The sequence below is a fragment of the Aspergillus sydowii genome, assembly GCF_001890705.1.
Source record: "Aspergillus sydowii CBS 593.65 unplaced genomic scaffold ASPSYscaffold_6, whole genome shotgun sequence".
Lineage (NCBI taxonomy): Eukaryota > Fungi > Ascomycota > Eurotiomycetes > Eurotiales > Aspergillaceae > Aspergillus > Aspergillus sydowii.
Genome location: NW_024467864.1, coordinates 1,183,846 through 1,208,735, shown reverse-complemented (window position 1 = coordinate 1,208,735; position 24,890 = coordinate 1,183,846). Strand labels below are relative to the sequence as shown.

At 49.9% G+C, this 24,890-nt stretch overlaps 7 protein-coding genes across 7 annotated transcripts; 2 read left to right on the top strand and 5 right to left on the bottom strand.

The window, feature by feature from the left end:
* Nucleotides 1-1,665: 1,665 nt before the first annotated feature.
* Nucleotides 1,666-2,862, bottom strand: ASPSYDRAFT_1041997 (uncharacterized protein). The gene is made up of 4 exons (XM_040839790.1): nucleotides 2,769-2,862; nucleotides 2,242-2,574; nucleotides 1,754-2,185; nucleotides 1,666-1,706 (listed from the first exon to the last, which is right to left on the bottom strand). The coding sequence occupies exons 2-3, from the start codon at nucleotides 2,382-2,384 to the stop codon at nucleotides 1,855-1,857; spliced, it is 474 nt and encodes a 157-aa protein (XP_040702047.1). The 5' UTR covers nucleotides 2,385-2,574; nucleotides 2,769-2,862; the 3' UTR covers nucleotides 1,666-1,706; nucleotides 1,754-1,854.
* Nucleotides 2,863-3,655: 793 nt separating this feature from the next.
* ASPSYDRAFT_46273 (ATP-binding cassette glutathione S-conjugate transporter YCF1) lies at nucleotides 3,656-9,333 on the bottom strand. The gene is made up of 9 exons (XM_040847189.1): nucleotides 8,703-9,333; nucleotides 5,813-8,629; nucleotides 5,661-5,764; nucleotides 5,561-5,606; nucleotides 4,726-5,510; nucleotides 4,520-4,674; nucleotides 4,402-4,470; nucleotides 4,253-4,344; nucleotides 3,656-4,196 (listed from the first exon to the last, which is right to left on the bottom strand). The coding sequence occupies exons 1-9, from the start codon at nucleotides 8,982-8,984 to the stop codon at nucleotides 3,939-3,941; spliced, it is 4,608 nt and encodes a 1,535-aa protein (XP_040702046.1). The 5' UTR covers nucleotides 8,985-9,333; the 3' UTR covers nucleotides 3,656-3,938.
* Nucleotides 9,334-10,001: 668 nt separating this feature from the next.
* ASPSYDRAFT_153343 (uncharacterized protein) lies at nucleotides 10,002-16,776 on the bottom strand (the record flags this gene model as incomplete). Its single annotated transcript, XM_040842273.1, has 18 exons — nucleotides 10,002-10,943; nucleotides 10,996-11,103; nucleotides 11,156-11,301; nucleotides 11,353-11,488; nucleotides 11,542-11,973; nucleotides 12,024-12,137; nucleotides 12,194-13,344; nucleotides 13,437-13,852; nucleotides 14,481-14,661; nucleotides 14,716-14,760; nucleotides 14,810-14,894; nucleotides 14,943-15,777; nucleotides 15,835-15,880; nucleotides 15,931-16,152; nucleotides 16,206-16,267; nucleotides 16,324-16,489; nucleotides 16,578-16,637; nucleotides 16,701-16,776. 18 exons carry the CDS (start codon nucleotides 16,774-16,776, stop codon nucleotides 10,002-10,004), a joined length of 5,223 nt encoding a protein of 1,740 aa, XP_040702045.1.
* A 724-nt stretch (nucleotides 16,777-17,500) lies between these two features.
* ASPSYDRAFT_90422 (putative importin 13) lies at nucleotides 17,501-20,718 on the top strand (the record flags this gene model as incomplete). Its single annotated transcript, XM_040852333.1, has 4 exons — nucleotides 17,501-17,557; nucleotides 17,613-17,803; nucleotides 17,854-18,337; nucleotides 18,397-20,718. 4 exons carry the CDS (start codon nucleotides 17,501-17,503, stop codon nucleotides 20,716-20,718), a joined length of 3,054 nt encoding a protein of 1,017 aa, XP_040702044.1.
* Nucleotides 20,719-21,251: 533 nt separating this feature from the next.
* On the top strand, nucleotides 21,252-22,460 carry ASPSYDRAFT_153174 (uncharacterized protein; the record flags this gene model as incomplete). The annotated part of the gene is made up of 2 exons (XM_040842256.1): nucleotides 21,252-21,934; nucleotides 21,995-22,460. 2 exons carry the CDS (start codon nucleotides 21,252-21,254, stop codon nucleotides 22,458-22,460), a joined length of 1,149 nt encoding a protein of 382 aa, XP_040702043.1.
* A 69-nt stretch (nucleotides 22,461-22,529) lies between these two features.
* On the bottom strand, nucleotides 22,530-23,664 carry ASPSYDRAFT_1035898 (uncharacterized protein). The gene is made up of 2 exons (XM_040839784.1): nucleotides 22,698-23,664; nucleotides 22,530-22,643 (listed from the first exon to the last, which is right to left on the bottom strand). Exons 1-2 carry the CDS (start codon nucleotides 23,248-23,250, stop codon nucleotides 22,600-22,602), a joined length of 597 nt encoding a protein of 198 aa, XP_040702042.1. The 5' UTR covers nucleotides 23,251-23,664; the 3' UTR covers nucleotides 22,530-22,599.
* Nucleotides 23,665-23,822: 158 nt separating this feature from the next.
* On the bottom strand, nucleotides 23,823-24,863 carry ASPSYDRAFT_152745 (pyridoxal 5'-phosphate synthase subunit PdxS; the record flags this gene model as incomplete). Its single annotated transcript, XM_040842224.1, has 3 exons — nucleotides 23,823-24,452; nucleotides 24,511-24,693; nucleotides 24,747-24,863. The coding sequence occupies 3 exons, from the start codon at nucleotides 24,861-24,863 to the stop codon at nucleotides 23,823-23,825; spliced, it is 930 nt and encodes a 309-aa protein (XP_040702041.1).
* Nucleotides 24,864-24,890: the final 27 nt, after the last annotated feature.

Below are 24,890 nucleotides of genomic sequence, written 5' to 3'. Positions count from 1 at the left end.
TACGCTTTCCGCCGCGGAAGACCATCCATCAGGGGCCCTTTGAGGACAGCAACGTGGCTAGTGCTTTCCTCATTCTTATCCACTAGTCGTCGCAAAAACAATCTCAATTAACTCGCAGGGATGGTCAGGGTTGCACTTCGTCCGTTCAACGCTATTGCTGATCATCTATGATATCAGACGGCCCGGGGAAAGGATAAACGATCCTGAAGCGGATGCCCGCCATGCAGGCACCTCTTCCTATTGGAGCAGTGTGTACTTTCGACGCCGAACGATCCCCGCGCAATCCGATTATCCAGTTTTCAATGTAACTGTTCATCTTCTGCACGTACCCCTGCTCATTGATTTCCGATCAGATCAGATTGCTCACCGGAAGCTTCATAACATTACTACGATTGGATTATCTTGGCTACAAACCGATCGGTCCGAGGCAGGCCAAAACTGGCCTGGGAAGGAATTCGAGAATGTGGATATGGCTCGAAGCTGGTACGGACACCCGGAAGTGGCAATGCGTTGACCTGTCTGCGGCAGTCTGTCATATTCAATAAAACCTCCGAAGTCCAAACGGCTTTGCCGAAACTACATGGGAAGAGAATGGTTGTCGCCTGCAGGCACTATCCTTGTCAGCATCAATGATAAATGCAAAAAGCACATTACTCAATGACAATTATGGAGACATACAAAGTACCATCATCGGAAACTGATCGGGTGGCGCTTGTGCTCAATCGTGCTTCTGCAAAAGGCTGCTCCTTCTTGCCTTCCATCTCGCCTCCGTTTCGGATCAATGTACATGCTGCCTTAGGTTAACCCCATCGTGCCCCAGTTCCCCGTACCCCCGTTGACTCTCAGCGGCGTCTTGGAGAAAGAGACCCACTGGTGGCTTGCTGGCTTCCAGGATTTCAGAAACCCACACGACGCTCCAGCAGGGATCATGCTCGATAAGCTGCTACTATGGCGCCGTGGCCAGACCACCAGCGGCGATTCTCCATTCCCCATATGGCAGCATAAAATATACAAAGGAAAGGTGTGGACCCCGAAGTTAGACAGATCGGAGATATATCTCAAACTGGTATGGTTTCCGTGTCGCTTGCATTGACAAGACCATCAAGTGGAATCCCTTCCCAGTTGATGACGAACGTTGACATACACATTCGCTCCTTCTTGACTCTGTATTGCCGTTCTTGAAGACGCCGTTTCCAGAGAGGGACTTTTTGGCCTCGATCTATCTATTATTCTTATTCCAAATCTCGTTTCAAGAGATCCCGACCACTGGGGCCTTGGTCCATCTACCATCCCGTTTAAACGGGGCGCCCCGGTCGATCGAGATCCATGCGGGAGCGCATACAGATAGATATTACTGAGCACAGGCATACGGGACAGAGGCCATAATAATACCTCGACGACCTAACTTTCTCCCCCCCCCGAGACGTTCGTACCTTTACTGCAGAACTGTGGAGATCAGGACGCAAACTCTAGTAGGAAGGAGCTTATGAGTTCATGCGAGGGATACCCTGGCATTGGTAGTATAGGTTCAGCTTGGACGGACGCGTTGCCGACAGTCTACACTGACTCCCCAGCCGCCCTGTTAACTGCGTTTGGTTTTGTGGACAAAAATCACACGCTCAACTGCAAAACGTTGAGGAAAGTAGAATCTCACCCCAGAAAGTATCTGGTAAATCGCAACGGCTCTCTAAGAAAATGAGAGGGATCTGCCTGAGTCAGCCTGAAGGTTTAAATTTAACTTGGATTAATCAACCATTTAGAAAAGAGAACCATGGGGCCATCACGATTCACAACGAACCCCTCCTTCCGCTACCCACGCCTTGATCGCACTTTGAAACCAGGTTTAGTTTCGTTTCAACTCGACGCTCGACCGGCTCCGCGAAGGAATAATGGAAGAAGAAAGTACGGATAGAAAAAAGGAAAAAAGAAAAAAAAAAGAAAAGAAAACAATTTCTCCGTAGGGTGCAGAAGCTTCAGGAAGTCAAGTTTCAGGTTGCAGGGTCTGGTTTGATGCGTCTGGACTCCCGTCGCCGTCGCCGTCGCATCGTCTCGCCGCAGCTCCATCGCGATCTCCATCCCAGCCACTCCTTCGGGGCCCACTATATACGGAGTCCAACCGAACAGCTGGCGAAACGAAACGCCGGATTGAAATGCGCATTGGACGGGTGTCGATCCCGGAGGTTCACTAACGGATACTTATCAATCATCACTCCCAGGCATTTCGGCACAATTGTAGCGTACTGCCTGTGTGTGGTAATCACATAAGGGTCCGTAACCATGATGCGAGGACCAGGACACAAAAAAACCAGAGATGGAGGGGACCGGCTGGTGGAGAGGCAACTTCGTTCTTGCGGAGTCAAGAGGCTCGAGGGCTGTTGATCCATCTCGATCTAGGCAGTTCGTGGCTACAAGCTGGAGTTCGTCGGCTCAGAGTACTACTACATACAACTCTTGTACCCTCTTGTACCCTCTTGTACCCTCTTGTACCCTCTTGTACCCTCTTGTACCCTCTTTTCCGTCCTTCTCTCATTTTATCTATCTACTCGGCTCGAGCCTCCCCGGGCCGGCTACTCGCTATCCAGGAATGTCAGTGCTGCTTTACATGAGAGAGTATGGCCGGGTACGTGGAGCATGGATCGCTGAAGAATTGCGCCATACAGTGGGTGGTCCGTTGGAGATATGAGCAACAAGTCACGGGGGAATGGGTAATGTCCACGGTCCAGGCTGTGAGGGGAGGAACTCAAACTTCGCCGCTATTGTAGACCTACTTTAGAATTAGAGTTGGGACTCGAAATCGTACTTGAGGCCGATGTCGAAGCTGAAGTTTGAAGGTCCCAGCTGGGCTCTGGAACACCCGTCCGTGCGCTGCAGAAGTCTGTGCTGTGGCCTGCGCAGATCGTGCTCTCGCTTAGGGTTCTCGTTCGGCGAAGTCCAAACCAACAAACGTATTATTCAAAGGAAGAACTCGGAAAGACAACAACGAAAATGGGATGGGGCAAAGGGCGACGCAGTCCAGCTGGTACATGTAGTCACCAGTCGAGTCCAATGCACTTCAACTCCCAGTTAGCAAATAATATTGCGGCGGCAAGACTCACTCACGCTCAGTGGTGGTGGCTGGGGCCGGGACTGGCAGGGACAGCCCTACTTCTTTAATATATAACCCTCTGACCATTCGCTATGCAATGATGCAAAGCAAGGCCAGGCACCCATGCCAGCGCGAGTCGAGTACCACTAAGTATGGACGGGCAGGCCGGCGGCTAGAGTCTCCTTCTACTTATGTATAGTTTTATGTATAAATATAAATTAAATACGTCCAATATACGAGGGCTAGGCGGCTAAGCAAGCTGCGGCTGCGACAGGGTCCTCCCTCCCAGGTGGTATCTATTAGCTGCCAACGACACCGCCATCGCCGATGATAATTTCATTGCATCGCATTCGCCCTCAGCTGAACTCTGACGGTCTCAGCGTGGCACTGAGGCCTGGCAGTGGCTTGAATCGTGCTGAATGCAGATGCAACTCGTGCAGGGCAAACATGCAGAGTGCAGCAGTTTCAGAGACTTCCCTACACCGCTATTGCGGGATGATGACGATGACATTGACAGCTGCAGAGGCCACTACGCGCTCGTTCCCTGAAAACGAGGGGAAATGGGGGATGATGGAGTCGGGGTCTGGGTCTGGGTCTGAGCTTGATGAAACCGGTCTCCTTTTGCTCATTCTGATGTTGTTATGTGCAGTGTATAGTAGTATACTAACTCGACTATAGACAATAGACACAAGTTGGAAAACCAAAGAAACGCCCACTACCCAGCCAAACATTTGTTTAACAAATCAAAAACATCAACTTTTATATTATGATTTTCCTTTTCTTTTCACTTTTAGTTCCTTCGCTTCCTGCCTTGGGCTGAAACATGCGGCATGGAAGGTAAAATATAACCCAGTCACTGTACATTAATTGCATTGCCGTCGCCATCAAGCAAACCCGCTTCCTTGACGAGGTCGTAGAATTTTCCACGTTGCTTGATCAGCGCCGCTGGCGAGTCAAACTCAGCGACGCGGCCCTTGTCGAGAACCACGATCCGGTCGGAGTCGATGATCGTGTTGATTCGGTGTGCGATCGTGATGATTGTGCGGTCTTGGAAGGTGCTTGAGCGCAACGTGCGTTGGAGAAGTGCATCCGTTTCAACGTCAACGGCGGCCTATGATTGTTTGGTTAGGAACGGTCGGGAGAAATATCGGTGAAGTCGTTACTCACCGTTGCTTCGTCAAGCACAAGAATGTTACTGGGTGTTAGGAGCGCTCGGGCGAGAGAAACCAGTTGGCGCTGGCCTTGGCTGAGGTTGGAGCCTGTGTGGTCGGGTTAATCAATATAAGCGCGATGCAAGGACTGCAGTAGCTACATACCTCCTTCTTGAACGTGCGCATCCAGCTGACCTTCCATTTGGGATACATGGTCCTTGAGCCGTGCGTGCTCTGCATACAGTCAGTAAAAGGTTTGCATTTATTCGCCTCGCCAACGTACCAAGAACGCTCCACAGTTCAGTATCATCATGCACATGGCGCGGGTCCAAGTTGTCCCGCACTGTCCCTTCAAACATGGCCGGATCCTGGGGAATAATGGCAAGGCGTCCCCGAAGGTCGAACAAACCAATTGTCGAAACATCTAGATTATCAATGCTAACGAGAGTTAGTTAAAACGACTAGACTGTGACCAGGCAGAGTCCTTACCTAATTCCACCGTTGGCAGGCTCGATGATGCGGAAGAGTGCCAGCGTCAGTGAGCTCTTTCCAGCTCCTGTACGCCCGACAACACCAATCTTCTCATGAGGCTTGATATCCAGGTTGACGTCTTTGAGCACCAAGTCAAGCCCTTCGCGGTAGCGCGTGCTATAGTTCTGGAACGACACCGCGCCTTGCGCCGGCCAGCCGATAGCTGGGCGGTTCTTGAAGATGACCTCAGGTGCTTCACTCGGGAGGGCGGCGTATTCGAGCACACGCTCGACAGACACGATGTTAGTCTCAACCTCGACGGTCTGTCGCACGATCCAGTTGAGAGACTGGGTGATCTGGAGAGCATAGGACATAGCCAAACCGACCATTCCTGCAGACAGCTTACTGCCAGTCGAAACCGAAACAATTGAAAGCAGCGCAGACGCCAGAATAATAATGGACCCGATAAACTCAAGGCGAACCGCAAGCCATCTGTTGGCACTGATTGAAGGGAAGTAGGCACGGAGGTTTGCATCCATACGCCACTCATTCTCCATGCTGAATCTTTCCTCTTGTCGATAGGCCCTGATCGTAGATACACCTCCAAGTGATTCCTGGAAGTGTGCGAAGATGGGACTCCTCGTAACGCTGTCAAGACGCTTCAATTCACGCGAGGTGCGGAGGTAGTATTTCTGGTAGCTGAAATAGATGTATCCCAGTGGAAGGACAAAAATCAAGAATGGGGGCGTAGAGCTAGCAATGACAATCAACGTAAAGATTGCTTTAGCTGAGTTTCCGAAAAGCTAGGTCACTGTTAGCAGGTACCAATTGTGATGTATGCAGACAAACTGACCATATTAAATGTCCGGGCAAGAACCTCGTCGATACGATAAATATCGCTATAAACACGAGTTAGAGACTGTCCGCTCAATATGATTCTTGCTTTCCCTTACCTGGAAAATCGGTTGAGGACCCGTCCAGATGGTGTCGTCTCGAAAAAGCGCATCGGCGAACGGAAGATAGAAAACGCCATCCGCTCATGAAGCTTTCGTGATGCCTATTTCGGTCAACATATTTCTTTGAAGTTCTTTGGTTTTCAACATACCTCGATAGAGCAAAAGATCCACAAAATCAGATTTTGAAGAATGACCAACAAAGATGACCCAAGACCCAAGGCCAAATATATACCGATAAACTTGCCAGCACTCGACGTACCTGACTGGTTTTCACTCATCTCGGTCCAGTGTTTAAGCCAGTAACTTCCTCCCACCTGTGCTGTCTGTGCACCCACAAGGGTGAAGAGGTAGAGCCCGACAGCAACCAAGTTGCTGTTCTTAGCATATTCACCGTACACGCTCCATTTGACCTTGCCTTGTTGCGAAGTCTCCTGTGTCTGTTTGCTCTTCAAAATGTTCTCTTCGTCACCAAGCTTGCGTCGAGGTCCTTGCCAGCTTACAGTGCTTGCGCGACGCAATGTGACGGTGCTCGTCCTGCGACCAGCAGAGGACTTGATTGGGGCAAGAGAGCCAATCTGTTGTTCAGCCTCATCCATGTCAGAGTATTCAGAATCGGGGTCCTCGATCATAGTTGCAGATTCTGAGCTTTCAGGGCTAGCAAGTCCGCGACTTTCGGCACCAGAGCCTTCGTCATCCGAATCGTTCATTGTCGTGCGAACGAGGTTGGCGACCTCTCCCTTCATGGCCATCAGCTGCTCGTATGTACCTTTTTCAATCAGTGTCTTGTCGCGAAGCAGACCAATGAAGTCCGCCTCCTTCAGAACAGGAATGGCATTTGTGGCAAGAATTCTCGTCTTGCTGCTGAGAATACCATTTCGTCCAAGAACACGGTTGATCAGATGACGACCAACGTGCTGGTCAACTGCGGATAGAACATCATCCAGGAGGTAGATATCAGCACGAGCGTATACGGCTCTAGCGAGCGTCAATCTGGCCTTCTGTCCTCCAGAGAGAGAAATTCCCCTTTCTCCAACCTCGGTCTGGTCGCCATCGGGCAGGTTCTTGAAGTCGTCGAGCAGAGCGCATGCCTCTACAGTCAGGTCATAGAATTGGGGATCCCAGCGATGGCCAAACACGATGTTCTCTCGAACACTAGCATTCATAACCCAAGCGGCTTGAGCGACATATGCGATGCGCCCGCGAACAATGACTTCACCTTCTTTCCTCCACAAGTCACCAAGAAGGGCCTGAAGAAGAGAAGACTTCCCAGAACCAACACGCCCAACAATGCAGTTAAGCTCTCCTTTACGGCAACTCAGATCGATGTGCTGAAGTGCTGTCTCATCCTTATACCTGTTCCAACAGAAATCCGCGTCGCGAATACGGACAGACTCATCCCCAATATGGGTGACAGAGTCTTCGTATTTCACCGCATCGGGTTGGAGCTCTTCAGCAGTGAAGTAATCTGTCAAACGTTTAACAGCTACAGATGCTTCGATCACTGCGGTAATAACCATAGGGAGGATCGAAAGTGGGAATGTGAGGAGGTTGAAGAGCGTCAGAGCCGGGAATACAATCGACGTTGTCAGGGGTCGATCTTCAATTAGAACAAAGACAGTGAACGTGGAGCATGACACGAGGAACGGCGTCGACTGCCAGGTGAAGTTTGCAACAGACTGAGTTGCTCCAATTTTGCGAAGGGTATTCAGCTCCAGGTCATTACGGATATGGCTCAGCTTGTTCATAAACGCATTGTTCCAAGCGTAAAGCTTGATGCTCTTGATGTTATTCAAGATTTCGGTCATTAGCCTGGATCTTGCGTCCTTGTTTTTCATCTGAATAAGCTGGAGCTTCTTCATCATTCGCGCAATGATACCATTAAGCGGAATCATGAGGATCATGACAGCGATACCAGCAAACATGCTCACTCCAACCAATTGGTAAAGTGAGATCATACAAAGAGTGATTTGGAAAGGTGCGGACCAAAGCTGCGTACCAAACTGGGTCAGATCGGACAGACGCTGCTGATCCACGGCCATATGGTTAACAATGTCGCCGGTGGTCTTCGATGCGCGCCCCTCACTCGAAAGCTTGAGAGATTTGGCATAAATCATGGCAGTAAGGCCGGACTTGACACGCATACCGGTATCAAATGCCCGTTGGAAATACTGATGAAGACATGACGTTTGGGTAACGGAGACCACAAACATCGCAAGAGATATAGCAACTCCTCTAATAACCGGCTGCGGCTCAGGGGTCCGATACGATTTGATAAAATCAATCAGGATTCGTAGGAGTTGCGGTTGGACGAAGGCAAGTATATCACTTCCGCACTTGATGACTGCTCCACGAATATATGGAGCACTATAGGATTTGAATAGCGCCGTCCAGAGAGAAGGCTTCTCTCTCTCCAATTCAAATTCCCAATTCTCCTCCAAGGCATTACCAGTGGTACGGGTGGTATCCCGTCGGCGAAGATTCCATAGGTCATCCTGCGTCAAGAAGTTCTTGTACCCGAATTTCATCATAGGTGTCATCCAGCTGAAGGTAAGAACGGAAAACACGTCCGCATACTCATACGGACATTCATCTTCGTCGCCCAAGGCATCATAGGCACTCTGCTTTTTCGGAACCAAATACTCCAGAGCGAATTCCAGGATCGCAAGGCCCAAGCTGACGTTGATGCAGACGAAGTACGGCAGTTGGTCAACGTAGGATTTCTGAGCTACGTGCGACCGCAGTTTGACAGCGTATGCGATAACGAAGAAAAGCCAGTAAAAGAGGACAACGCCATTTGCGTGCCTGCTGCGCCAATGCTCATAGTACTGTACGGCGAAGATAACGCCTAGCGAGGCAAATACAAGGACGGAGCTCCAGAACCGGAAGTCAGCGGGCCAGTTAGTGTAGGTTTCGGCTTGAATTGCTGCTTGTAGAGCTGTAGTAAATAGCAACGCGGATAAAACAACCTAGACGAGTTACAAATAGGATAAGTCAGCTTATAAATATAAACGGCATTCAGCATGGACAGGTTATACGGACCAGCTTAGCATAGAAATGCCAGTTCTTCGACACCGGCTGTGGTATGCGCTTCTTAAAGAGGAACCAGATAGCACCGCTTCCCAAAACCAACCCGAACACGGCAGCCAACGAGACGCCGAAGTCCAGGAAGCATGGCGTCAGGTCAAATCTGAGCCGGCTCAAAGGGCCCCAACCTTCGACATCGCCGCAGAAAGGCTGGAGCTTCGCGGGTTGGAAAGAGGTGGGCGGCAGAGATCCTGGGGCGGCCTCCCCGAGGACCGACTGAGAGCTGTCGTCCAGCATTTTTCGCCGGAATGTGTAACCCACACCTCTATTTCCTCCTCCGGAGCACACAGAAGGCGGAGAGCGAGGAAGCAACCGAGCAAAGGGAAGATGTCACGATCACAGAGAAAGTTGGATTCGAGAGTCGGGGAAAGACCCCAGGAAGACAACCTCTTGGAGACTGCTTACTAAAAGCCAGGCGAACGATGGCGAAGCTTGAACGTTTACGGATTGGTAACCGGAGATGTCGGACTTACGCGCATCAGCCGATCTACCCGTTTTCGTACAGAAACCATCGCAGTCTCTACTAGAAATGACTCCAGAGCTTCCTCTACAAGTTTCGCTGTGCTGGTTGAACGAAGCATGCGGAGTACGTCCAATGCAGTGTCTGACGTGAGTCACGCATGAGTTTGTCTCACACTCACCGCTGTGGAGAGACTCCTGCGGGATTCTTGGCATGCATACTATACGACAACGTCAGTGCAAACTGCAGCTTATTGGTAAGCAAAACGGCTGCCCCAAAAGTCTCGGTCGAATTGGGTTTCTGTAAAAGCTGCAGTCCAAATTCGCCCTAAAAATCCCAAACATAATACGGTGTACATTCATGAAAACAGAGCTACCATAATTGTTCATGGAGTTTGACTGAGCGATGATGTAAGGGATTGATCCACCCAACCTCCCACGCCTCGTGCTTTAAGCTTTGGTGCTTTGGCTGATCTAATTATATATTTCGAAGTTCTGAGCTCAAACAACTGAGCCGGGTCATGCAGTGTATCTGGTTTCTCACATGAACTACTAACTAACGAACTCCCAGGATAGCTGCCACCATCATGACTCAACCCAGAAGAAAAGCGATTTGATGTAATGGGGATTTCCAATTACATATCTACTCGATTTTACGTTCTCGTGCAAGAATGCGTATCAAAATATGTGTATCGATTCGCCATTTGCGAAGCCAGCGCTGCTATATCAGCCTCTACTTGGATATCATTGACGTACAAATGATTAGTTTTCGCTCGCTAAAACAGACTCGGCAGGTTATTTAGAATCCCACATTATCTCGTTCAACCTCAGTAGCGCGTCTGCACTGGCCTTCTTCGCAGCCATGAAATCTTCCCGGTTGTCTTCGCCTCTCGGGCCCCTCAGTATTTCCGAGAAGCACAAGTCAACAAGAACCTTGAGTACTTCGTAACTGAACGGCTCACCGTCCACAGTAAGGGACTTGTCGGGATTCGCGGCCAGGTATTCCTTTTCTTCTTTCGCGTAATCGAGTGCCTTCTCGGCCCCCTCTAGGAACCAGTCGAGGAATTTGGCGCTTCGCGGTAGAGCAACAACCTCACGATACCCTTCCGCTTCCGCGGTGTCAATTATGACGTTCTTGAGATTTTGCTGCAAAACAAGGACATCGAGTTGGAGGCGTAATGCGCCGTTCTCATTCATAGCCCAGACATAACGGGTGCTAGAGACGAAGACTCGATCTATGAACTGAGCGAGACCGGAAGTGATAAATTGACGTTGGGCAGCTCCCAGGTACGTTGAAATATTCGTATCAAAGGCGATCAAATCTTTGTTTAACTCAAGTACCGCCGGTGATGCTGCGGTTGGCTGGCTCGTTAGGAGATGCCAGCAACCACCACTAGGCGGCGGCGCGGGAGTAGCGGGTTCTGAGGTGCGAATAGGTTGAGGGTTTGGACCGGCCATAGTCCGCGTCAACATATGGATAACGCCACACCTAATATCGATATGTAAAGCGAATACAGCGATGACTGCGAGGTCGCGTAATGATTGAAGTGTGGTGTCGAATGCGGTTGCGGTTTCGTGATTCAATGGAAGGTATATAGGTTGATTTATACTATCGCGTTTAGGCTTCATGGCGCTGATCAGGGTCCAGCGGCGGTTTGTCGTTCCGGACCCCGATTGCGTTGGTCGTGAGTCCACCACCGGCTGTCGTAGTTTCGCAAGGTTGCTAGCAAGCCATTGCTATGCCTCTGTTAGTTTCATCACTAGAAACAATGACTTTGTAAGTACTAACCATGCTATTATGAAGGAGGGACAGTGCCACCACCGACTTTGGGTCGGATATAATGTCGAGGGGCTCCAACGGCGTTGTATCTGTTTGTTTTATTAGAAGGGCAGTTTCCTGTTTGTGTTAGCATATATCATAGATAAGAGAATATTAGCAAATTATGTACCTTGTCAACAACTTCCTGCCTGTTGGGATCCGAGCCTTGCCATAGTTCCACGACGAGATCATGGATTGGTCCAGATTCAGCAAAGCCGGCTGCCGCTTTGAGCTGAACACCACCTCTTCCTCGAGGCGAAACCTTTGTGACAATGGCTTTGGATAAGTTAATAAAAAGGGCGATTGAAGAGTTTTGCGAGTCCTTACTTTTATACCACCCGCAACACTTATCGTAGTAAGTCACTATTTGGCTAAGAAGGAGCTGCGTAAAAGCTTGATCGTGAGGGATACTGGATAGCATTCTACTGAACTCTCTCACAATCGACATGAATTTTACCGTCCCCTAACTGTGGATCAGTGAAAGTTTCATTGGTATGGAGGCCCGCCATTACTGACCTTGAACAATGGTTTTGGCGAGACTGTCGACCATTGAGGGTCTTCCGTAAAAGCATCCGGTGCAATGAAGCTAAGGGTGCAAAGCTCGGTGACGGTCTCGTCGAGTTGCGGTAAGAAGACGTTGACAAGGAAATCGTCGAGGAATGAGGTAAGAGAGCCAGTCACCATATCGGAATCCACGGGGACAACATCCTTGAGTCGTTGGATAAATGAGAGTGACGGCGGTAAGAGGAGGCTCATGTTGAACACACTAGGTTCAATAAGAATCTTGTGGCCGGTACCTTGCCGAGCGTCCGAGGGGCGGTTTTCATCTGACTTCACCTCCGATTTGGATACAAGTCCAGGGACAGAAGACCTGAGGATTTCATCCAATTCGTTTTGTTCGGCCCTCATCGCCGTTGTACGGCCAGCATCGGACAACTTGAATAATTTCTGAAGGTTGTTAGCACAATCAACAATGGCAATGTTGCGACTAGGAGTACCTTGTTTTTGTCTCGATAGCCCGAATAGAGCTGACGCCGCGCATCAGCCTCTTCATCTACCGGCCTAATGGAATGGCCATCAGTAGCCAAGTAATCATGCATCAATGACCGAATCTTGAAGATATAGTTAGTAAAGCGTTGGGTTCAAAAAAGTTGGCCATTTTGCATACCTCGCTTTGGTAAAGTTTCCACAGCTCCTTGAATCCACCAGCCAAGGAGCTGCTTTTTGGTATGCCCTCACGTTCTACAATGGCTGCGATCACGTCATGAATGACACGGTGCCCCTCTGCAATTGATTCAAACTTCGCGTAGAGTGTCCACAGGAATTCGGAGAGCACGTGGCCCCGCTTCTCGATCACTTCCGTCGGGGAGTCAGTCTTTCCATCTTGCGTCATAGAACCCCGTGGAGTTGGATAGCGTGAATCAATTTCTGCGTTCGTTTTATCAACTACCGTGAAGAGCTCGACCGGCAGTCGCTGCTCGATGCGATGAACTGCAATATCCAAATGACCCATTTTGTTCAGAGCTTCGATAAGAAGTTGGAGGTAAGAGAATGTGTCGGCCTCGGGATTCCGAGAGGCATCTTCCACCATAGGTGTGGACGCATCAAGCCTCGCGAGAAATCCATAAACAGGCCGCTCCCAGGAGCCTGCCCCGTTCCCATTCATACCTGTACTGTCCGCTTCTTGAGTTGGGGGCTTCCATCTATCAGAGCAATAGGGCGATTTGAGGTAAAGATGATCATGCAATTCCTCGACTAGGATATCAGTTATAGAAGACTCCTGGTTTTCGAAATATGCACGGATGTCACCAAGGGATCCAATGTTCTCAAGCTCTGAGCGCCGCAGAAGCCGGAGGGCGTCATGGAGCACTTCCACGGCACCTAAAAACCGCTTGTCGGATAGCCTAGATTCAAGCTTTTCAGGAAGGGACTGGATCTCCTGGATCTGGCTGAATAACTGAATTATGTCGTCATATTTCTGAGAAGAGGTCGCTAACTCTTTCAGCTCAGGCTTTGTAGACATCAATCCACCTTTCGCGTCTTCTAGTGCATGTTTCAAACCCCGGACTCGTCCTTGGGAGCTTTGTATGCTGGCCTGAATTTTGTGGTATGTACCGATGGAACTATTGAAGCCCTGGTGGTGCTCGTTGACGATGGTTTTGAGGGTTTGCTGAATCGTCTGATGTACATTAAGGAAATCCGGTTCGCGCTCTGCCTTTCCGAGTGTGCTGGTGTCCATCAATTGCAGAGCAACCTGGACCGGTACACAGTTGTCTGTCGCCACGAAATCCCACTCATGCTGGATAGAATGTAGAACATCTGAACAAATAAGGTATAGGTGTTAGAATATGTCAAGAATCTCGGGGCGGAAAGGGAAAACAGAAGGAAGGAGAAGCGCGTCCAACACATACCTTCAACAGCTTGTGCTCTCCCGCCAGTGGGAGCTCTGCGCTCTGCGCCCTGGTTGTGGGTGTTGCCTGGCCTACTGGGTTCTCTCCGAGACCTTCCACTCCCATCACCTGTATTTTGAGCCCTTCTTTCTCTCTCAGGGTCTGGTCCGCGTGTCCGTGATCGCGATGAGGAGTAGGAGCGGTCATCTCGGTCATCTCGGTCGCGGCGCCGCTCCGGCGAAGCGGCGGGTGACAAAGCGGGTTGCTGTGATGCTTCTGGGTAGAATCCGCCATAACCTCCAGGGCGCCGTTCTCTCCCCCCGCCGGCCCCATATCCATTCACACCCAGGTTGCTATTGTTGCCATATCCGCCATCGCCGCGATCGTAACGGCTGGTGTCGGAGTACCCGTAGCCGTTCGCGTAGCCACTCCTGCCACTCATACCAACTTCTTAGCAGTATCGAAAGTCGGTATAGACTATTACCAAGTCCGTGTGCGCGGGGCGGGTCGGCGGAAGAATAAAGAAGCCTGTGTCGGCTTCTCGGTGTCAAGGGGTCGATGTGGTCAGAAAGTAGGGGATGCGGGCATCGTCGCCAAAGGACGGAAGACGACCTGGAATTCAGGGCAAAATCCGTGAGAGCGCCCAATCGCAAATAAACAGGCGCAATGATCCGTCCGGGTGTAGAGGGCTGGAGGAGGTCTAAGTGCTGGTAAAAGGCCGTTGCATCGGAAGGACAGCGATTGAGCTGCCCAGATCCCAACTTCCAAGTGGTCAAGCGATCTCCACATAGGCCGCCATCCACGTCCCACAATGGGGGGGAAGGAATGAAAGCAGACAACCTTGAACTACTCGACAATTATGTATCGAGCTGCTCCTGTAAATTGAGATAATGCATAAAACTCCGATTAAGGGCTGGGCCAATAAATGGCTCTCTATTCAAGAATGGATATATCTTCCAGTTTCTATCTACGGTACCCCGTATCCCTTCAAAAACCTCTTATTTAGAGATTGGCTGAGTCTCACGCTGAAGCCAGTTACGAGTGATTTCATCGTTCTCAAAAAACTTATGGGTCTTGTCCCATACTTCCGCATGGTAGTCATTCAACCATTTAATCTCGGAGTCGCTCAGAAGCGAGGGCTCAATCAGGTTGAGACCGATAGGGCACATTGTGACATGCTCGAAACCCAACCACGGTCGTTCACCGAATTTGTGGGTAGTTTGAACCTCACGTACCATAATAACGTCTACCTAGACATCAGTATATCGATTTCGGGATTCCATGGCCGCAAAGAACTCACTCTCAATACGGATTCCGAACTTGCCGTCCTCGTAGAAGCCGGGTTCTGCAGTAGTTAGTCAAACCCCCTAATGGTCCAGATGTAGTTTGCGTACCGTCAGAGATGACATTTCCGGGTGCAAGAGGGACCTCTGTATATTGGACGCGGGTGCCGATGCCTACGGGGCCTTCGTGCACGTTCTAAGAACAGTCAGCGTGGTACAATGCAAGTGGAAATTCTGGAATTACCAGATAGGAGCCAATGCCGTGTCCTGTTCCATGTAAGAAGTCAAGTCCCTCCTTCCACAGGTATTGCCGAGCCAAAACGTCAAGCGCAAACCCGCTGGTACCCTTCGGGAATACTGCGGAATCGAGTCCAATACAACCTTTGAGAACTAAAGTAAAGGCTTTCTTTTCGAGCTCAGTGGGTTGTCCGAAATGGTATGTCCTAGTTACGTCCGTAGTTCCATCCAAATACTGGGCGCCGGAATCGCACAGGTAAATAGCGTTGGGATCAATAACTGAGCAGCTTCCCTTTTCAGGCTTGTAGTGGATGACAGCTCCGTTAGGTCCGGTTGAGGAGATTGTGTCAAACGAGAGACCTGCAAAAAGCTCGTGTTTGGATCGGATCTGCTCCAGTTTATCAGCTGCATCAACTTCATCTAAAGTCGTTTTTTTGTTGGTCAGCTCGTTCTCGAGCCAAGCAAAATATTCGACTAAGGCAGCCCCATCACGGACATGGCAAGCCCTCATGCCTGCCAATTCAACATCATTCTTCACGGCCTTCGCGTCGCCGATGGGGCTACGAGTCTCATCGACATGTTCTTCACCCCCCAAGCTCAGATTCAAGGCCCACGAAGCTTTGTTGGAAAGAAGGAATTTGGAAGAGGGAGCCTTGGGATCCTGCTTCTTCGCTTCGCTAAGCGCCTTTGCGTCTGCGAAGATAGAATCGTACGGCTTTACAATGACATCATCTCCAAGGTGTGCCTTCACCTCAGGTGTCAACTTCTCATCCTCGACGTAAAGTTCAACGGTTGTCGGAGTGACGGTGCAGTAGGAGAAAAAGACTGGATTGTAGGGGATACTTGAAATCATGGAGTGTCAGGCTGAAATCATTATCACAATATAGGCGCAAACTTACTCGTTTCCTCGCAGGTTAAGAAGCCAAGCGATCTCATCAAGCATGGCTACAGGTGTTGTTAGAACGCACTCCTTTTAAAGACCGGGTCCAACGTACAAATAACAAAGCCAGCTGCTTTTTTGCTCTCCAATTCCTTTCGTAGATCGTTTACCTTCTCCTGAAAGCTCTTTCCTGCATATTTTTCAGGATGAACCCTGACTTTCTCTCGTGGCGGTGCGGGCCGATCGCTACCCCAGACCAAATCAACAAGGTTTTGCGACACGCCCACCAATGAAGCACCGCTCTTCTGGAGCGCCTCGGAGAGGCTGCGAGCAGCCGCTGCATCTAGTCAGCAATTTTGCTTGAATGTAATTGGAGTTGTGAGTCCGCACAAGCTGTAATCAAGGCCGGGTCAACACCGACTACTTTACCACCCTCGGCTTGCTGCGCTATCCTGCGAAAGCATTCAGTCCCTGACGTACTGAGAAACAGATACCACGTAATTCATACCACTCTTGTGATGTCGGCACACCCTCAACACCACGCTTGAGAAGGGTCCAGTTGTTATCCAGCTGTTTCGCCGCTTGGTTGAAGTACCGACCATCGGTAGATAGAGCTGCCTCGCTCAGGGAAATGATGGCAGTTCCAGCAGAACCAGAAAACCCGGAAATAAACTCTATATATAAAAAAGTAAGCCTATGGCGCTCGAGAGTGATAGTAGGCGTTGTCGCGTATTTCGAAGATAGGAATGGGCGCAAGGTTACCTCGACGACCGTCACAGGGCGCAATGTATTCCGACTGGTGACTATCTTCTGAGGGAACGACTGCAATGAAAGTCAGAGTCAAGCTTGATTTTAGACTACTAAAAGGGCTATGGGATGCCATACTATATACATCGACTTTGTGCTCTTGCATCAACTGCCGCAGGCTCGACAGGCGTTTGGAAGTATCCACTGCTTCCATGTCGACGGTGTATCTCGGTGCAGATATAGAGAAGAACCTCGGACCAAAGCGTGGCAGACGTTGAGTAGGCCGGAAAGCTAGAATCCAGGAAAGCCGAGCTGGGGGACGGGAAAAGAGCATCGACTGACGCAATTAGAAAACGGATCGCGCACGTGTCCTAGGGAGAATACCTCGATAGCAAGACGAGTGTGTACTCCAACGGAATTGATAAATGCGCTGGCAACAAGAGCAGAAGGGAGAAAGGGGGAATTGTAGTGTTATCCGTGTGTTATTCAAAAAAGGGTTGGCCTCGGAAGACTGGAGCTCGAGGGTAGGTTGAAGCAGCAAGCAACCGGACCTTGATAAGACGAGATCGGAGTTGGCAGCAATTTGGTGTGGAGTCAGCGTAATTTAGAGCATAGTGTTACCGAATATTTACATAAATTACCAGACTAAAGCAGGCCTCGGCAGTCCTCTGGAGTAAATCTCTGGGCTGGTACTGGTGGGAGCCAAAAGCTTGCTTGGTAAACAATCTGTGTAGCTCGTAATAATAAGCATTATACTAACTACACGCAAATTCCCCGTAATTAAATGATATTTCGTGGTTCTCCTCCCCGCAGGAATTCGCTTCCCCCTCTCGTTATCAGCACGTGACTAGCCCTTTTTCTTATCGGCCCATCTATACTACTGCGCATCGTCAAGTCTCCAGCCTTTGTCCACTTCCGCAGGTGCTTCGGCCGTCTCCATGGACTCCTCAGGCCAGGCTGTAGATGTCCAGCTCCTCATTAATGAGGCAAGGACGGTAAGCTGAATCGACCTGTCATTAGTGGGAGTATCAGCTGACTGCAATTTCCCAGCTGGTTTCTCAACTTTATGATCCAGCAAACACGGGTAACCCCACCAAGATCAAGATTATTCAGGAGCATCTCCAAAATCTTCAAAAAGGACCGCAAGCTTGGATTGTCGCAAATACTCTCCTCACGGATGAGAATACAGACCTTAGATTCTTCGGCGCGCTAACCTTCACCGTCAAGGTCAACCATGACTGGTCTGTTTCTCCCTTAGTGTGTACTGGAGACCTTGCTCACTTCTTTGCAGGTATAATCTAGCTGAGAACGATTCGCGTGAGCTTATCGGCCGGCTTATCGATCACTATGTAGTCTTGGTCAATGGGGGAGAGCGCGTCGTTATACGAAAGTTGGCCTCTACTCTAGCAACGATCTTCTTGAAGACAGATGCGCCCTGGACACGCGCGATCTTAAGCCTAGGTGCATCTTTGGCAAATGGGAAGAACGTCCGCGAAGAGGACTGTGAGTCACTTAACTTGGAAAATAATATCCTCCCGGCGCTGTCTGAGAGCCATATTATTTCCTTACTGTATTTCTCAAATATTCTAGCAGAGGAGACGGGTCGCCTGGGCACGGAATCACGGAAGGCTGGAGATATCCGGCGCATTTCTGAGAATATCCGAGATGCATTCACTCTCGTGGAATTCGTCCTTTCCCAATTATTGCAACATAGCACCTCCGGTGGCTCTATTGCAAACGAGGTTCTTGGAACAGAAGCTATCAGTTGTTACCATGTCAGTTTTGCCTCACCCCATTATTTCGTTCCCATGAAAATCTAACTCCAGGTTGCCAGGCTTGGATCTCTGTTCGAAGCTCATTTCAGCTGCATGATGCCATCTCTGTGTCTCAATTGGTACCGGCTACGAATTGTGTAATCCGAAGCTTAAATTTACCGACTTTATCAAAACCCGCTGGGCATATTCTGGTTGAACTCATGGGGTGGCTTGAACCCATATTATCACAGGACCACGTTGCAGCTATTCATGAATACGTTATCAGCGATTCCGGAACCACCCATATCGCGTCTCTCTTAGAGGGTGACTTTGAAGACGAAAATATGACCTTCATAGAGTTACTCCTGTCACTTTCGACGGTAAAGCGGTCCCGACTTTTTACACAACACTTAGATGAGAGCCATGAAAAAATCATCACACTCCTTCATACTTTATTCAAGGCTCCAGGGTACGCGGCGGTGGACGATTCTGCGTCTCCTCTTGCCCTTGAGTGGTGGACAGAAGCTGCCGACGACCTCCAGGAAGAGTTCTTGGATCATGGGGACGGAAAAGGTCCTGAATCTGCTAAGCAAAATCTTGCTCGCGCCGCGTTAGACTGCTTCGAAAAGCTCAAGTATCCCACTGGGGAAGAGCTGCGAGAATGGGGCGACGACGAACGTGCCGAATTTGGGTCATTTCGGCGAGACGTTTGTGATTTCCTCCTTGCCGTTTATCCCATACTTGGCGCAGATTTGATACATGTTTTCCAACAACATGCGAGGTCATCGCTTGCAAGCCGGGTTTGGAGAACTTTTGAGTCAGCTATTTTTTGTGTTGCCCAACTCTCGGAGGCTGTTGACGAGAACCAGCACGCTGACGACTGTTTAAACGCAATATTTTTCTCCGATGAGTTCGCCCGCCTATGCGACGATAGTGAGGTCATGATCCCCGACAAAGCTCGCCAAACTTTGGTGGATATGCTTGGGAGGTACCGAGCATATTTCGAACGCACCCATGCTTTGCTTCCTCGGGTTCTCACGTTTCTGTTTGCGTCTCTGAATGTTGCATCATGCGCTCCAGCAGCCTCTAAATCCATATCCTATCTCTGCAATTCGTGTCGCGATGCTCTCAAAGTTGAGCTTCCCGCATTCATCAGTCAGTTCGAGATATTCCGATTCAAACCCACTGCTACGGCTCAGACAATGGAGAAAGTGTTAGAAGGCATCGCTGCGATAATGCAAACTTTACCGGCTGATGAGGACAAATCTCAATTCCTTGAGAGAATCCTAGGGTTTTTCGTCGAACAAGCAGAACTTTCTCGAAATGAGGTTTCACAGGGATCTATAGAACAGGCTCGCATGCGCGGTCACATGGTTCTCCGATGCCTTGCAAGTATAGGAAAAGGCCTAAGGGCAGACAATGAAGTGGTCTTGGATCTCAGCAGTGGAAAGGACGATACTCCCTATCCACCGACGTACTGGAATTCGGGGAATGGCGCTGTGTCGCAAAACCTGATAATGCAATGCCTGCGGCTTCTTATGATGGACTTTCCGTTCGATGCGGCCATAATTGAAGCTGCATGTGATATTCTGAAGGCTGGGTTTACTGAAAGAACGGGGCCATTCGTCTTCCCACCCGCATTGACGGTTGATTTTGTTAAAAGCATACCCCTAGGGACTTCCGGCGCTGATATGGTGATGGGCACAGCTTCTGCATTTCTGGCCTCCCACAGTTCACACCCACAAAAAATAGGCGAGGAAGTTATCGCATTAATCCTCCACGTATACAACACATTTTTCTTGGTGCAAGAGAAGCCAGAGCTCTATGATCCGGAACTTGCGAACAGCGGGATTGACTTTCTTACTCGCCTGCTTCCTAAATACCATCCATACTTGTTCGCGCTTACATACACTCCACAAGAAGTTGGAGAAAGGCCGCCAGTTATTGAAACAATCTCAAATTTCACGCTCTTCTCACTGCAAGGCCCAGAACCTATCCCGCTTCGATCTGCCTCTCAATTCTGGGTAAGCGTCTTGAACCTCCCCAGCGACGCCGAAGCTGTACAGAAAACAATCCACAATTATCTGCCGGCGCTTTGCCGCATACTCGTTACACAATTGGCGGGTCGGTGTGCCCGATCGGACATTGAGCATCTCACGGATGTGCTCAGACGAGTTGTATTCAAACAGCTAGGCCATGCGCGCCCATATCTCGCAGCAGCACTGGCAGATATAGGAAACGATCATACAGGTCAGGGACACGCCAGTATCCCTTCGCCAGAAGAGAGGCAACGCTTCCTTTCGACTTTGCTCGCTGCACGAGGCGCCAGACAGCAAACGCTCCAGTTAGTACGTACTTTCTGGGTCAAATGCAAGGGAGCTGGCTTCGATTATATTGGGTAGATATCAGTAACTTGACGCAATTTACGACGATCATGAAACACGAAGAGCTTTAATTTGACCACGGCTGCAAGTAGACCTGAATTACGGAGTACATATTCCCGCAAGGGGGTTACGCAGTAGGTATAATAACTAAGCTAATTTATATCAACACTAACGTGGTACTATCAGGCTCTGCAAACCCACCAAACTCCTTGCTGTTTCAATTTCCTTAATCACACGACACACGAAGGCCAATGTTGGGATAATTATAGCTCAAGTGGGTCAATATGTACAAGTATCAGCCACTGAGGCGGTGCACATACCAGGCACCAACAACACCTGTCACTGAATAAAATAGCCCTGCACGGACCTAAAAATCATTCTAAACGTCGGTGAATGCCTAAAAATTAACGCCCTGTGCGAGTTTCACCCAGTCTGTGGCGGTGCGATTCACAAATTGCAGACAAGGCTCAATATGGTATTTCTCCCACATTTATATTCAGCCCTACCCATCCAGCTTTGCACCTACCAGTGCATATGCTATAACAACATCCATGCCGTACTTTAACAACACTCCGGAATCCAAGATAACCCGTTCGGATTCGAAAAATCCAGCAACAACATGCCATGGAATCACTTCTAGCGGCCATCCATGTCGTCGATCATTGGCCTCCTCGCCCAATTCATCACCACCAAGAAAGACAGCCGGTAGAACCAACAACACCCAAAATGCAGACATTGCCGCCCTTTACTGCTGGCAGCACAAAGCTCAATCCCAGTCAATCCCGAGTCAACCAACATCGAAACCAGATTCCGCGCAAAACCAGCGACGATCAAGCATCGACACCTTAATGGACCGCCTCGGTGTCCTAGATATAAACAATCCGCAAGCGCAAAAGAAGAAAAAAGTCAAGCGCTCATTCTGCTGTTTCGATATCATAGAAGAAGAAGACGATGAATCCGCCCCAAAACCAAGCGCGCCACGCCCTCCTCAACAGCAAATGAACCAAGTCTCACCACTCCAACCATCGACAACAAGGCCACCACCTCGGAAATCAACCAGCAGGTGGATCCCACCTACTCTCTCCGCGCAAACAGCCTCCCTACTCGCAGCCGAACTGACAAAACCAATCTCCGCAGCCGACGAACCAGGCTACATCTACATGTTCTGGGTGACGCCTGAAACATCATCAAGGTCCGCTCCGCCGCCGTCTGACATCGCCTCCTCGCTCGTCCCGTCGGCAAATAGGGGCATAGATATCAACGACGACGACGACCCCGATTACGACGATGACAGCGACGAAACACCGGAGCAAATCCGACGCAGCAACACCGCCATCCTTCGCGCGAGAGACTTGAATATACTGTCGTCGAGTCCAACGCCCCATAGTCCAGGAACGGTAAAGTTGAAGATTGGTCGGACGAATAATATAACTCGAAGGTTGAATGAGTGGACGAGGCAGTGCTCTAATCATCTTACGCTTATTCGGTACTATCCGTATACTCCGTCGTCGAGACGGGGAAATGGACAAGGTGTTGGTAAGGGCTTGGAGCCGGGGAAAAAGGTACCCCATGTCCACCGAGTGGAGAGACTCATTCATATTGAGTTAGCGGATATTCGAGCGCGAGACCTAGGGCAGTGCCCGGAATGCGGAAAGGAGCATAGGGAGTGGTTCGAAGTTGCTGCTGAACGGGATTCGCTAAAGAGGGTTGATGAATGTATTCGACGATGGGTGCGCTGGGCACACACTCAACGGCGGTGATAGTATGTAATAGCTACTCTACACTAAACTATATGCCATCTATATGCCAAACTCATTACTCAAACGAAGGGCTGTCCTCAGGATTGTCATAACTACCACCAGAGTAAATGTAACTCAGACGAGACAGAAGCACCCATTTTTATTGATTTCGGTGCCGTTTTCGGCGCTGCCCTATCCTTTTTCCTATATGGGGTTATTCCTGTTGTTTTGGGTTCGCTTTTGTCAGATTTAACTTACGCTTGGCTGGACATTTAGCGCCAGAACCATTCTTCCTCGTTCTCTTGGTTTGCTTTGCCCAATTCGCCTCATTCCAGCCTTGCTTTGGTTTCTCGGAGGCCCCTGATGATATGCCTCTCTCAAATGGTCCACTTTCGTCGTCCGCATCGTTTGAGCAATCGGAGAAACTTGACTTTTGATCTTGATAGTCGTCTTTATCGAATCGAGATGAAACCCAAGGCATGTTAATATGGTAAGGTTTTGTATGCTGTGGATTGTCTTCTCCCACGATATCTTGTTCGCTCTGGGAGTCTCGGCTTGGTGGCGGATCTTGCTCTGGCCGGTTATCCTCTTCGGACTCGGCAAGCGACTGGGGCGTAGAATCTAATTGTAGTGCAGGACCTGGGCCAGGCACGCTTACTATACCCTTTGGTCCCCTGTCGTCCTTTTTGGCTTTGCGCTTGGGCGATTCTCCATTTCTATCCTCCGATCCATCCGAGTACCCAAGTAGGCTACGCAGGGTTAACTGAGGAGGGGTTTCAGTGATGGAATGAACGTTAGGTTCCATCGTCATGGAAAAGAAGCAGCTGTTAGTGGAGGGTATTCCAGCATTTGGGGTTTTCGTATTCGGAGCGCGAAGGGTTGTATTGGTAGATATTGATATTGAATAGAAACAAACGGCTCTTGCTTATAGATATAAGTGGCTAATGGTATCAGGAAGACCAAATTGATGCAGCGATGCGTGGACCATTGAACTAAGGGTTAAGCTGGGCGTAGCTGCCTGCTCTTCCTCCCGAGTTGTCTCTCTGTCGCAGCTTCCATTTTCGGGTTGTTATATGCCGGGGCTTCCAATGGGTGTAAGAGGAAACTGCGACCCGGAAAAGTATTATAGATCTGCCGGGAAGGCGCGTGGCCCGAGTATGGATGGAAGTAGCATGCCTAATACTCTACAATGGTCTAAAATACTTCATGTGCTCATACATCGTAATTCACAATCAAGTATACAATGCTGGCCTCCCGGAGACCGGAGAATCTAATGCAAGGAGTTTTAAGGTCTTGACATCACCCGCAAATATACCGTGGTACACTAACTTTTCCAACGCTCATTAAAAAAACATAAAACAAATGAAGTCAACGCAAACACATTTACCAGCCCCGCTTGGCCAGCTTGTCTGCATCCTGCATCTGCGCGACGTTGATGCCAACCATGGCCTCACCAAGGCCCTGGCTCACCTCAGCGAGAACCTTCGGGTCCTTGTAGTGGGTTACAGCCTGTACGATGGCCTTGGCGCGCTTCTTCGCGTCACCGGACTTGAAAATACCAGAGCCAACGAAGACACCGTCACAGCCCAGCTGCATCATGAGAGCGGCATCAGCGGGAGTGGCCACACCGCCGGCAGCGAAGTTGACAACGGGAAGACGGCCTTTCTCAGCACTCTCGCGGACAAGCTCGTAGGGAGCTTCCAGCTCACGGGCATAAGCACGGAGCTCAGGCTCAGGGTCAGCGGAAGATTGGAGAATAGCGCGGGCACGGGCGATATCAGCGTTGACAGTACGCATGTGCTTGACGGCCTCAACAACATCTCCGGTGCCGGCCTCACCCTTGGTGCGGATCATGGCAGCACCTTCCGAAATGCGGCGGAGAGCCTCCCCAAGGTTGCGGCAGCCGCAAACGAAGGGGGCCTTGAAGTTGTGCTTCGTGACGTGGTATAGGTTATCAGCGGGGGTGAGGACTTCGGACTCGTCAATGTAGTCAATGCCAATGGCTTCGAGGATCTGCAGACAGGCTCCGGTTAGCGCCGAAACTTTACATGGGACAGAATGGATAACGAACCTGGCATTCAACGAAGTGTCCAATACGGGCCTTGGCCATGACTGGGATCGTAACGGCCTCCATAATTTCCTTGATCATCGAGGGGTCGGACATGCGGGAGACACCTCCTTCGGCGCGAATGTCGGCAGGGACACGCTCAAGGGCCATGACAGCGGCGGCACCGGCTTCTTCAGCAATGCGGGCCTAAGATCTTGAGTCAGTGCTTCGGTCAATTGACGGATATTATGGATATATACCTGTTCCGCATTGACAACGTCCATAATAACACCGCCCTTCAACATCTGGGCCAGGCCGGCCTTGACAGTGAAATCGTTGGCGGCAGCTCCATTGGTAGCGGCGGCCTGAGAAGCCATTGTATGTGATGATCTAGTTGAGAGAAG

What these genes read in the sequence shown, in the direction of transcription:
- ASPSYDRAFT_46273 (XM_040847189.1), bottom strand. Translation starts at nt 8,984, where the DNA reads ATGCTGGACGACAGCTCTCAGTCGGTCCTCGGGGAGGCCGCCCCAGGA. An exon ending in GTCCTCAACCGATTTTCCAG is followed by an intron (nt 5,607 to 5,660) that starts GTAAGGGAAAGC and finishes TCGTGTTTATAG; the next exon opens with CGATATTTATCGTATCGACG. An exon ending in TTGTGCTTGACGAAGCAACG is followed by an intron (nt 4,197 to 4,252) that starts GTGAGTAACGAC and finishes AAACAATCATAG; the next exon opens with GCCGCCGTTGACGTTGAAAC.
- ASPSYDRAFT_1041997 (XM_040839790.1), bottom strand. Translation starts at nt 2,384, where the DNA reads ATGGATCAACAGCCCTCGAGCCTCTTGACTCCGCAAGAACGAAGTTGC. An exon ending in GTGATTACCACACACAGGCA is followed by an intron (nt 2,186 to 2,241) that starts GTACGCTACAAT and finishes AGTATCCGTTAG; the next exon opens with TGAACCTCCGGGATCGACAC.
- ASPSYDRAFT_1035898 (XM_040839784.1), bottom strand. Translation starts at nt 23,250, where the DNA reads ATGACGATGGAACCTAACGTTCATTCCATCACTGAAACCCCTCCTCAG. An exon ending in CGCTAAATGTCCAGCCAAGC is followed by an intron (nt 22,644 to 22,697) that starts GTAAGTTAAATC and finishes AACCCCATATAG; the next exon opens with GAAAAAGGATAGGGCAGCGC.